The sequence below is a fragment of the Haliaeetus leucocephalus genome, unplaced genomic scaffold (assembly GCF_000737465.1).
Source record: "Haliaeetus leucocephalus isolate CR32 unplaced genomic scaffold, Haliaeetus_leucocephalus-4.0 Scaffold203, whole genome shotgun sequence".
In the NCBI taxonomy this organism is placed as follows: domain Eukaryota; kingdom Metazoa; phylum Chordata; class Aves; order Accipitriformes; family Accipitridae; genus Haliaeetus; species Haliaeetus leucocephalus.
In genome coordinates, this window is record NW_010972639.1 from 278,056 (window position 1) to 290,938 (window position 12,883).

Consider the following 12,883-nt stretch of genomic DNA (forward strand, 5'->3'; position numbering starts at 1 on the left):
CAGGCCTGCACATTAAATTCTGATGAAGGGTTTTACATTCATCAACCTGTATTTCCTTTTCAGTATGTTCAGACTTGTCATTTGCACTATAAAATTAAGTGTTCCCTTTTTAGAAATCAAACAGAACTGCAAAACCTTACTTTTTCATGATCAGTGTTCAAGTGTAGATACTGCAAAGTATTTTACAATACTGAAACTGTATGAGTATTTATTAGTATTATTGCATCAAAAATACTTGTGTACTATCTTCTGTAAGTGCTATAAAACCAGCTCCCTGTAAATTGTCACCAGTAGTGTGCTGACTTCATGGCAAAGCAATAGCACTGGAAGTGCAGGGTATTTCCTAAGGATTAAGACCAGATGGGGAGAGGATGCTGCAGTCTGTTAAACCCAGCCAATCATTAATGCCAAGGAAATACCCTGCTTGGAGGTCGTTATTGCTTTCTGATATTTAATATATGATTTTCTTATTATTTTCTGAAAGCTATGCTTTGGGTTAGTTTGCTCATTGCTGCTTTTCCTTTAGGGTTTCCTGGTTCAGAAATTAAAATGAAAAATTAGTCTGGCAGAAACAAAGTATTTCTTTGGAATTAAAACACAAATATTAAGTCTTAGTTTACATTATTTTAAATATATTGTGTAAACCTTCATATTGTGTTCACATTAAAATTTATCCCACATCTCAAATTGGGGATAAAGCACTTATATGTTCTTCAAGTCATGATGTGCATAGACTTGTGCAATATGTCTATCTAGGAGAACAGAAATCTGGTAAGTCTTGCAGATTACTACATCAAACATGCTGTCTCACACAACTGACACTTTCAGGGAGGACAGCTTTATTTGATGTAAACAGTTAAGTTACCAGGCACCCAAATTAAGTTTAGCTATAGCCAAAGTTCGCATTTTACCGAATTCATGTAAGAAATGTATACATTCTACTCCTAATAGTTGTGTAAGAGAAGGTCAGCTGGCTGTTGATACATATACACATTCTGAGGGATCTGAAGGATTTTAACTTTTAGCTTTAAGAAAAGAAAATAAAATCTTTTATTTAAGAACATGAGTGTCTGTCAGACCATGGCTGACAATGTCTCCATTTTAATTAACAAATAAGACAGGTGACAGCCTATTTGGAAGATATCATCTCTGCAAAAATCAGAGTTTCCATTAGCGCTGGAAGCTGGGGTCTCTGCTCTCCTCAGCTGCCTGTTTGAAGGAAACTTGTAGGAGCTTAATGACTGAAGTTTTGCTCCTCTTTCATGATTGACAGGTATTAACCAAAAGGTTTAAAAATTAAGGAAAATAGAATTAGAAAGGGACAAATCAACAGTATGGCCATATAAATCTCCCCCCACACACACCCCCAACAAAAATTAGGAGTGCTACTGAAAAAGTACTGAGTTGCATAGACTATTTTAAATGCTAAGGACTTAGTCATTTAAACCACATCAGGAAAATTCTAAATCATAGACATGCTATTTTGGCCAGTGAAACAAACAAACAAAACAAACTTCTAACCTCACTCCAAGTAAATCATTCAAATGCAAGCCAAACACAGGCAGCTTAAGTGGAAGCTCAGTTTGGCCCGCAGCCTGTTTTACTATCAAGCAAGCTCACCAGATATGCCCCAGGGTGCAACTTTCCTAGAAGTAAAACTCGTATCCAGTTCATGCAGGTACTGAACTTTAGGGATATCTGGAATACACTTGAAATGGCAGCAGATTATCAGAAAACACAACAAATCTGAAAGGCTAAGTCAAAAGAGGCTTCGCAGACTGGTTGCTAATAATCTTCTAGTGCTTGCATGTGTTGACAGAGAACCAGAATAACAGATTATATGCTTAATGGATCAGATGTTTATCTCGTGCTCTTTTTTGATCTCTCTACTTCTTCCTTACAGATAATCGCCAAGGGTTTTGCTTTGCTGAAGTTTTACAGACAATGTGTCAGATGTCTTCAAGCAGCCGGAATCTTGTCACTAAATCTGAGTGCTGCTGTGATGGAGGCCGGGGCTGGGGTAACCAGTGTGAGCTCTGTCCGCTTCCTGGAACCACCCAATATAAGAAACTCTGTCCACACGGACCAGGCTATACTACAGATGGAAGAGGTATTTGCAGGGATGAAAAGAGACAGAAAAGGGGGAAAGAATATGCTCACATATTTAAGAAAATGCAGAATTCTCTTTGAAGATCTGTCAAAGAATTTCCTGCAAAGCAACAGAGTTTGATTTTTCAAATGCTGCTGAAAGACCAGAAATTAAAAACACCTTTAAACAGTAGCTGCAACCAGAATACTCACAGCTGTGCAGAATTTTCAGGGGTGGGATCTAAAACAGGAGGTACCAACCAGTAACTAAAAGCTAGAAATTATCCCAAAGCTTTTGTATGCTGAAAAGTTGCATACATGGCAAAGGCAACAACAGTGGTTCTAACAGCAGTCTCACTGAATGCTTTGCAGTTACTCTTTCCACACAGGAAGAAGAAGCTAACATACATTTTCAAATTGTGGTGAAAAATTTTTTATATCATCTGACTGGTCATAAGAAAATTCACTACTATGGGTTTTGTATTTTGAGTTAGCAAAACTGGAACCTGAGTACCCAATGAAATAGCAGGAAGGTTTTGATATAAAAAACAATAACGAAAGTTTGAAGGATGTTTGACTTCGAATTCAAATCCATTTTTAAAGAGAGAGAAAGGGCAAAGTTCCTATCAGAAACATGATAGAAAGAAAAATGCAAGAAAAGAAAAAAGTCGAATTTAAAAGTGAAAGATGACATACTTAATATTTTCTGTACAGATATTGACGAATGTAAGGTCATGCCAAAGCTGTGTAGAAATGGACAGTGTATTAACACTATGGGCTCCTTCCGATGCTTTTGCAAAGTTGGCTATACCACTGACATAAGTGGCACATCTTGTATTGGTAAGATTCAGCATTTTAATCATCAGTTATTTTTTTAATTGGTACATAATGATGTATCAACCTCTGTAAGCCTTTGTATCAAAGCAGGTTTTCCTCTTTATCTCTTTTATTTCTTTCTATCTTTCTTTTCCTAATACACATTTCTATTTTTGTATTTCATTTGGGGAAATCAAGAAACAAGCTGTATTGGCAATATTCCTGCAGTAGAATGAGCACTGAAATAACGTTTCAGCTATATAACCATTTTGACTGACAAATGAGCTCATCATTTTGTGGTCTACATTTTCGCACTTTCCTGTTGGTTAACAAATATAAGTATACCATAGTATGCTCAAAAATAAATACTTAGTCTTAGATGAAAATATTAATGCCACTGTCACTCTAGTATATTACTCTTCCAAGACACTCACTTTGTCCCTGTAGTGGCAACTCCACCACAACACATCCATAGAGAAAGATACAGGAACTCTGAACCAAAGTGAATTGGGGACTTTTTCTACAAACATTTTTCTCTTAAATATAGTGCTGTTTAGAAAACACCCTTCAAAGACAGATAAAGAAATCAGTACAACAGGTACTTAACATTTTCTCTCCTTAGATCTTGATGAGTGCTCTCAGTCTCCTAAACCATGCAATTTTATCTGCAAGAACTCAGAAGGGAGCTATCAGTGCTCATGTCCTCGGGGCTACATCCTTCAAGAAGATGGAAAGACATGTAGAGGTAAAGAAAGTTACACATAGCAACTTTTAATTTTATTGCACCTTGACTTAAAAGGAAATAGTTTTGAAGTGTGGTACTTTTATCAAGTTAAGACTTTTTTCTGGTGACTTTTCTTAAGACAACATCTCTCACTTTCAGATCTTGATGAATGTCAAAGCAAACAACACAATTGTCAGTTTCTCTGTGTCAACACCCTTGGAGGCTTCACATGCAAATGTCCACCTGGTTTTACGCAACATCACACAGCTTGTATTGGTAAGAAAAGCATTCATTTTCTTGCATCAGTTTTTCTATAAGAACAACATTCTCAATTCTCATTCATTTCTTTTGCTCTGTATAAACAGTAATAATACAAAGCAATAATGTCAGGAGTCCAGAAAACAGATTTTGAAAAGCAACAATTATAGCTAAAGAAAAATCAGTCTATCCACCATTGGTATTTTTTTGCTTAGTAAACAGTTGTACATATTTAATACATGTTATTATATTCTAAGTATAACCACATGGAGACAAAGGAGTAAAGTATTAAAATCTGATATAAAATGTCGTTAAACAAAAACAGGCTGCATTTTCTTTTTTAATAGATACAGATGTCTTTAGATCTTAAGCATATGTATGAATCTTGCCAACTGAAACTATTTTAGTTCAGCTAATACGCAAGTGCAGCATTTTTTCACTGTCAGCAATTACATACCTTTGTGTTTCGCACTCATAACTGAATTACAGCTTGCACTTCTGATTTATTAATTACCCATAGCTCTGCATGAGTTGTCAGGTCATCTGACATTTAAATATGAAAAGCTACATTTTCAAAATAAATTGTTGCCCTTCTGTGGATTTCAGCCTCCTAAGAAATATTACAAGAACATGTTTAAAATCATGCCACAAGGTATACCAACCTTCTTCTCTCTCCTCTGCATTTTTAAGATAACAATGAATGTGGTTCTCAGCCATCGCTTTGTGGATCAAAAGGAATTTGCCAAAACACCCCTGGTAGTTTTACCTGTGAATGTCAAAGGGGATTTTCTCTGGATTCTACTGGATTAAACTGCGAAGGTAACTAGTGAAGGTCAATTTTTTCAATGGTGAAAATCCTTACTTCTGTGTCTAGTGAATCTTGTGATGTCAAAGACACATAAAACAGAGCACCAGCCATAGTAAAAGTAAATACCAAAAAGAAATAGGAATGTATTTGAGTAATTTTAAGCATAATTGTATGTAACAACATACTGCCTGAGTAATTTTAATACAAATTAGAATAAAAAGTGACTTTTTAGCTGAACTCTTGAACTACTGTTTCCAGGCTGCCATTTCAACTTCACATAGGTTTAGGCATCTAAAAGTCTAGTTTTCTCTTCATACAACGTAAACAGATTCTCTCTACAATTTTTGTTTCAGCTAATTGTAATAATCCACCTGAGCGTATCCAAGATTAGATTCTAAATTCCATACTTTAAGTCATCTACTGGAGAGATACACATTCAGAAGGGTAATTCACTACAGTTAAAATACAAATTATATCGTTGAGCTTCATCTCTCTCTGTTGGCCCAAAAGGGAGCCCCAGTCAGGAAATCTCTATTTGAGAGCTCCAGATTCTTCACTGGGCCTTAGATATTGAGCAAAGAAGAAATAAAAGGCAGTACTAGGCCATCTGGCTGCTGAGAATTAGAAATGCAGAGGTATATATGATAGATTTATGTCATCTCAAAATGTCAGCTACCTTGATACAGCATTTAAAACAGAAATTGACATTTAGAGCCTATTTCTAGAGTAACAGTGCAGAATATATGCAGCCAGAAGTTCTAGAAAGCATTATCTTCTGTCAGATTACTTTGTTCTCATAAAGTAGATACATCTTGTTGTGTACTTCACTCAGCACCTACGAAACAAAACACTAAATTATACATATCAAAGCATTCACAAGATGCATACATAAATAGCACATCAGAATTGCTCTATAAGCTATTACTGATGAAATGACAGCTTTCAGTTCCTGGCATGATGGTTTTCTGCACGTCAGGCTTTGTGACATCACAATTCCATTAAATTTGTTTCAAACTGTGGACAACTAGAGTGTAACTTAGAACTGTGATATCATACATGATTTTTTTATTTTCTACTAGAACTGCATACTGTACCTGACACATCAGGCTGCGTATAATCTACTTACTTCTTATAGCAGACACTATTTCAGATGACTGAGTTTCTACACTTTGGTTTTTCTTTGTGGCTTTCTTCTGTATTTACACATACCTCAGAGACTCTTTAGATGGCTTTTTCTTTTTAATTGCAAAGGTAAGCACTTACATCCAAATTCGCTGTCTATTCCTCATATTCAAACACTTTGATATGTTCCAGAAAACTGAAAGCTTAGTCCTACATAGTTGGTTTGAAAACTGAAATAAAAAAACATACAGATTCTAAACATTACATCAAAGCAATATCATGTGGGATTACTAGGAAAAATGTTTCTTCTCCAAATCAGAGTAATACAAAGGCTCAAATGTTCCAATAGGATTATTGATGATAGAAAGAACACTACATTAACTGACTTTCAGACTTTCCAAAAGACCAACCTGAATGGTGCTTCCGTAGTACAGCAGTACTCCTCTGTCATAAATACTGGTGTTTCAATGATCATTCAATTTCAGTGATCATTTCAAATGATCAAAGTGGGTAATGTATTTGGCAATGTGTATAATCATGTGTTCTTTCATGTTCTACTTCTCTACCGATTGCAAAGATGTGGATGAATGTGATGGAAACCATAGGTGCCAGCATGGCTGTCAAAACATCCTGGGTGGATACAGATGTGGGTGCCCACAAGGATATATTCAGCATTACCAGTGGAATCAATGTGTTGGTAAGGAAGCAAACAGCACAGGATATATTTAAACAGCAAAGGTGTCATAATGTTTATAGTGACAACTGCCAGGCGAGGACAATAATGGGCAGTACAAAGAGTATGCAGACACAAATCTTTTCTTCCTCTCTCCCCCTCCTCCCATACACTTATTACTCCCAGCATAAATCAATACATAAGGTAACAAGAAAACACACTCATCCTGTTGAAACTCTGTGTGACAAGGAGTTTTCCTAGTAAGGCCTAAATTCTGACTCCCTTCTCCCCGGAAAAATCCGCATCTTAGAAAGGTGGGAAGATGTTCATTGAATTCCTGAAAGCATCAATGTAAATACCTCTGCTGGGGAAAAACAAACAAACAAACAAACAAATCCCACCTTTCATCAGTAAGAATCACTCACCATTATTAGCAATTTGAGAATACTACAGAATAGCATCTATAGTCGATGGGGAGAAAAAATATCAACATAATGATTAAGGGTTTCCTACTTCCAAAATACAGTCTTAAGGCGTACATTACTTCTTTGGGCAGGTATCAGGGACAAATTAATCAGCTCAGCAGTTTTATGGTAGGTTTAGCTCATTCAATCCACCATTTCTTTTCTGTGTTTCATGAACTAAGCTAACTGCCACACCAAATGAAATGTGGGAATTTTTTTTTTAAATAAGAACCAACACACACCCGAACAACCCCATCCTGTACTGTTCACAAGGCACCATAACAACTTATTTACCTTTTCAGGTTTGCTTTCATGGTTCTCTGTCAATGGTGTCGTAATCAGAGGACATCTGTGAGCACTGCCATACATTTCTTATAGGCTAATCTTGCTGTCCTGATCCTAGACATATAAATCAGATTAGTATACCCATTTTACATTAAGTAGTACACCAGGCAGTTTTTCTGAAGTCCCAACCACCATCATCACCCCTTACTTAGTACTGCTCTACAGCAAAGAAGGCAAAGGACTGGGGTGGGATTGACAGGATCACACAACAAACAACTCTCGCAAAACTCCAAACCAGCTACAGTCTCTGAATATTGGAGATAGTCCTCAAAAGAATATGTCTCCTAATAACTGCAGACAAGAATGGTAAAGCATGTGCTAATGGTATGGGAGAGGAAAACACCTACAGGGAAACAGCACCTTGGTAAGCAACACATGCCAACTATCAAAAGCGTGATTTTCTATACAACAAGCTACTTTCCTTACTCATTTTTCACAATATAGCCTGGAACCAAGTCAGTCACACTGACTGGAAGAGTCATCTTCTCTGTATCTTAATTCAACACGCACAGGTGAAGACTATAGTTCCTTTTCTCTTTAATTTTGGTTGGCTATTTAGATTGTCTTTCCTCTCACAGAGCCTGCAGGTTTCCACTACCAGGTATGGGATAACTTCGCCCCATCACTAGGTGCCCAGGAACACTATCATGGTTGGAGTATGACTGGAGTTCCAGCTCATTTCTCCTCTGTGGACCTTATATGGTAGGAGTGTACCTGCCAGGGGAGAGAGGACCATGAAGCAAAACAGAAGAAAGACATACCTTGAAGGAAGGGGGAGTGTTGAGTCAATATAAGGTTAACAGTAACAGTATCCTAAAATACCTTTAGAGCCCAGCTATATGTATTGGCGACTTTTGCAAATGTACTCTTTCCTCAGAGACCAAATCTCTATGGGTCAAGGATGTAGCAGAGCCCTAGGACTTGCAGATACTCTGATTTGTTAGCTACATCATGCTTGCCTGATGTCTTTCAGATTAGAAGATACCAATATACTTTTGTTTGCTTACTAGATGAAAATGAATGCTCCAATCCTAACACATGTGGCTCTGCTTCTTGCTACAACACACTTGGAAGTTACAAGTGTGCCTGCCCATCTGGATTTTCTTATGACCAGTTCTCCAGTGCATGCCATGATGTGAATGAGTGTTCTTCTACCAAGAACCCCTGCAATTATGGTTGTTCCAACACTGAAGGTGGTTATCTTTGTGGCTGTCCACCTGGGTATTACAGAGTTGGACAAGGGTGAGTATCTCCACACAGTCATTCATCAAAGACACATTCAGGAGGCTATAAAAAGGCTGAACCGTAGTCAGACTGAAGACCAGAGGTGCAAATGAAGGATAGTCTGCTAAGTCGTCCTTTCTACTACCTTTGCACACAATATCCATAAACTAGGAAAAAAAAAAAAGGCATGCAGCATGATACTCATTTTAAATCTAATATATAAGCAACATTAAACCATTAGTTCTGTTTTCTCCCCCAGTATCTGCACAAGAACTACTTCACAAACCCACTCAATGAGGACTGCTACTGCATAAGGATAGGTATCCTCTGTACTGAGTTAATTAAGGGTTTTAAGCTGATCAACCCAGAACATTAAACACTAATAACATTGTTCTGGTACATGACAATGGCTAAATTCTCTAGTTCCAAAGTTCAGGGCAGGCTAGTTTTGTTCTGTTTCTTTGTAAAACTTATAAATGAAAATTAGAAAAGCCTACAGGCCTTCAGCCAATGATTGTATTTCATTCAGTATGCCACACTAGTGTGAAGAAAATTAATGCACAGACCTCCTGCTGAGGGAAGGGAAAGGAGGGGGATACAGACACTGTGGTACAGATTACATACACTCATTTTCCATTTAACTGGGCAGTTCATGAAACTGCAAGAAGTAACTAAAACAGATGTTTTTCTTCAACAGCCACTGTGTCTCAGGGATGGGATTTAACAAAGGCCAGTACCTGCCACTGGATGGAGATGCTGATGAAGAGAATGCTTTGTCCCCTGAAGCATGTTATGAGTGCAAAATCAATGGCTATTCCAAAAAAGACAACAGGAAGAAGAGAAGCACTAATGACACTGTATGTACCAGGATAAATAAGCACTATAGTGTACTTTGAGGTATTTTCAGAGACACGATAATCAACAGTATCAGTAAATGGAGGGAATTTTTTAACAGGCCACATTCAATGGTGAAAATCTTTTTTGCCTTGCCTCAGTGCTTTTTACACCTGCCTATTGGCAGGAATGATGTGACAATCAGAAAGATATGAACAACTATGAATGGCTGAAGTTTTTAAAGCTTGCAAAGAATCCTTTGTAGTGCAAGATGTGGTCTAGTTCCTGAAAATATATTCAGGGAAATAATTTTGCTATAATTACAGAGAGCTAGGAAACTGGTCATGTCTGCAATCTGTTCTGCTGTCAGGAGGCAATTGGACAGCATTTTATGGTCTGGGACAGCTAAGTAGATCTTCTCGCAGATCATTTTAGTCCAAGTGTCTATTCCATGGTTGCTTATAACTGTGGGAGACTGGAGTCCATGACCTAGCTGATACACTTAAGTCCAGTATTTGCAGAATTGCTGAGGGTATAAGAGAATTACACTTCAGACTTAATTTTTTTCTTGCTGCATTTTGTGGGCTTATAAAAATAAGTTATGGGATACTCATGAAAGGATAGCCCTACTATTTACACTTTTTAGATGCTTTTTTTGAAAAGTTAGAAGAGTATACCTGTATATCTGTTATCTGCATTATCTGTATGATAGGATTTTGTCTTCTAGCATTAGCTCTGGTCTTGAAATCTGCAGTAATGGGAAACTGACTCAATTTAGAGGTGGGAACACACACAGATTTTCCTTCAGTAGTACAAGAGCTGTGTAATGCAAACAGGCAAAATGCAAACCGTCAACTAAAATGGTGAGGTGTGCTAGCCACACAAGTTACATTGAAAGAATGGGGCAACAAGTGTCCTTTCTAAAAGGGTAAGAACATAAAACAACCCAGAAGCTCCAGCCTTAGTACACAGTACTTTGCATGATGCCATCAGAGCCAGTTCTTGTATTGGCAAAGTTTCTAAAGAAGCCAGTAATCCTGTAATTTCTGCTGGAAGAATATAGTGTTGGCACTTAAAATCTAAAAGTTTGATTTCCTCACACACATCCACACTTCCCACAAACATCCCTTTTCCCTCCCCACCACCACTCCCACTGGACCTGTTTCAGTCTGAATTCTGTGGTCAATCTACCACAGAAATACATGGATGTTTTGAAAAGCTTTTTTTTCTGTTGCACAGTTAATTTCATATCTAGTTCATAATTGTTGAATCTTGTTATTACACTTAATAGCATTAACCTTTTCAGTTTCTAGTACTAGAACTACCTGAGTAGTAAAAGTGAAAGGTTTCATACCCATAAAACTACGTGAAAAAAGAAACAATCTCATCACTAATGACACCTGTGGAGTGCGATATTTAAAACACTACAGTACTTGCTCCTGTCCACAAATTTTCCATGTTTTCACCACATGTTTTTAATTACATTATGTATTAGTACACATATGTACTCACATATGATTGGAATTCCCTCAGAGAGAGAAATCCTTTGCTATCTTTACAAGCATGAAAGGATCTTGACATGTAGGCTAGGTACCTCACTTAGGTTTCCTAAAGAAGGCTACAGCCTATATATTTTTGTAGAAGCACTTTCAAAAGCTGTTGCTTGTTAGGTGGTTTTCCTAGGAATGCACTCATTCTTGCCCCCCACTCCCAAGTGTGTTCACAACTAACACCTCTGGACAGATTCACACCTGCAGCATAACTATATTGAAGCTCAAATTAAAAAAGAACACAACTGATTTGTCAGAAAAACAATGCTAGGACTTTTTTCCACACTCCTTTCAGTGGTCCAGATAGGATGTAATTGGACAACATGACATACTACCCCTTTCTGTAGAAGGCTAACAATACAGCAGTTCTCTCCTCACTTCAATTTCCTTTATAATCACTGTACTTCCTCCTCACCAAATGCTGAGACTGCTTGTTTTTAGAAGCCAGGTTTTGTTAAAACAGTTTCACCAGAAATTTCAGGGAATTCCCATACAGCTTTGTGGTATGTATTTCTGTAATGTTCCTCACTGAAGTTGATCCTAAGAACAAGACTGTGCCTCACATTACTGTCCCTATTGCAGTAGTAAACATAGGTCTCTTCTTTACATGGACATTTTGCAAGCATGAAGTTAAACAGATTGTGAAAAGAACCTGAAACCTGAGCCCCCTCTGTAGACCTGATGCTGTAACTTAAATTATCCTGTTAAGCCTGTGTGAGAAGCCTTCAAGATTCACAGGGTGTGTTATATGGAATCAAGCGGTTCTCCCAGGTGGAAAGGATTTACAATTGCTTCTTTCACAGCTAGATTTTGACAAATGCAGAAACTGTTAATAATCACATATTATTCTTCTCCCAGTGCAAGCAAATATCTGTTTCTCTCCTGGTCTAAACAATCTTTCCTCCTTTACTTCAGATTGAGCAGATTAGCTTGGAAAGTCTAGACATGGATAGTCCTTTGAAGATGAGAGTCAACATTTCCAGGCTTGACAACAAGGAGCACATCCTAGAACTTATGCCAGCCATTGAGCCCCTTACCAACCACGTCCGCTACATCATCTCACGTGGCAATGATGATGGCATCTTTCAAATCCATGAGAGGGATGGACTGAGTTATTTGCACACAGTTAAGAAAAAGTCAGTGCCTGGAACTCACACACTGGAAATCACTAGCATTCCTCTATATAGGAAAAAGGAGCTGAAGAAACTGGAAGACAGCAATGAGGACAACTACCTCTTAGGAGAGCTCGGGGAAGCTCTCAGAATGAGGCTGTGGATAGACCTCTACTAGCCATCTTCCAGACTGAGTTCAGTTCTTTAGTCACTTCTGTTCACCTGTCTACCCACCTGAGCATATCTGCTTTTCCAAGGCTTTAAAACAGTCACTGACTTTGGGGGCAGGAAGAGAGAGGGGAAGACCTCTTTCCTTCCATCCTGCCGAGACTGCAGAACCACCCTTGCAGGAGGGTAACTTAAACTTTTGGCCACCGCCAAAACTTTGATTACAATGGCGATCATGGTTACTGTATCTTTTATATAACCTCAATTTAAAGTATATTAAAAAGCTAAAGTTCAAGAAGTCATCATATGGCACTAAATGGCACAAAAATGTGAGCTGTTTTTTTCCTGTTAGCAGTCTGTAACACTTTGGGTATTTTGCTATAGTTCCTAATTAAAAAAAAATATAGAAATTTATTTATTTTTAATGCAGTAATATATGGAGAAATTAACAAATTATGTAAACAAAAAGGGAAACCTGCTTGTTTTTCCTTAGATTTATAAATTTGAGCTATAACATTTTAGAGGTACTTTCTTAATTAAAAAAAAATAGATTTGAAAGATGTTTCCTTTTGTATTTGGGCCAGTCATCCAAATAGTATATAAGTAATTTTAAAATGTATCAGAGCTGAAAGAGCACTGTAGTACATCTCTGGATATTCTAACGTGCTCCTGCAAAACTCTGAGTATTCAAAAAAAA

General features: G+C 37.5%; 1 protein-coding gene across 2 annotated transcripts in view; it reads left to right on the top strand.

The window, feature by feature from the left end:
- The window catches only part of FBN2 (fibrillin 2), a 173,314-nt gene extending 160,952 nt beyond the window's left edge, over positions 1-12,362 (top strand). Inside the window, exons 57-65 of one of the 2 annotated variants that reach the window (XM_010566065.1) lie at positions 1,904-2,110; positions 2,803-2,928; positions 3,527-3,649; positions 3,788-3,904; positions 4,577-4,705; positions 6,394-6,513; positions 8,309-8,540; positions 9,220-9,379; positions 11,822-12,362. In XM_010566065.1, coding sequence (XP_010564367.1) covers positions 1,904-2,110; positions 2,803-2,928; positions 3,527-3,649; positions 3,788-3,904; positions 4,577-4,705; positions 6,394-6,513; positions 8,309-8,540; positions 9,220-9,379; positions 11,822-12,196 — 1,589 coding nt within the window. In that variant the 3' untranslated portion in view covers positions 12,197-12,362. Of the gene's footprint in view, positions 1-1,903; positions 2,111-2,802; positions 2,929-3,526; positions 3,650-3,787; positions 3,905-4,576; positions 4,706-6,393; positions 6,514-8,308; positions 8,541-9,219; positions 9,410-11,821 lie in introns of both variants that reach the window. The other variant, XM_010566064.1, reaches the window with a different exon arrangement.
- Positions 12,363-12,883: the final 521 nt, after the last annotated feature.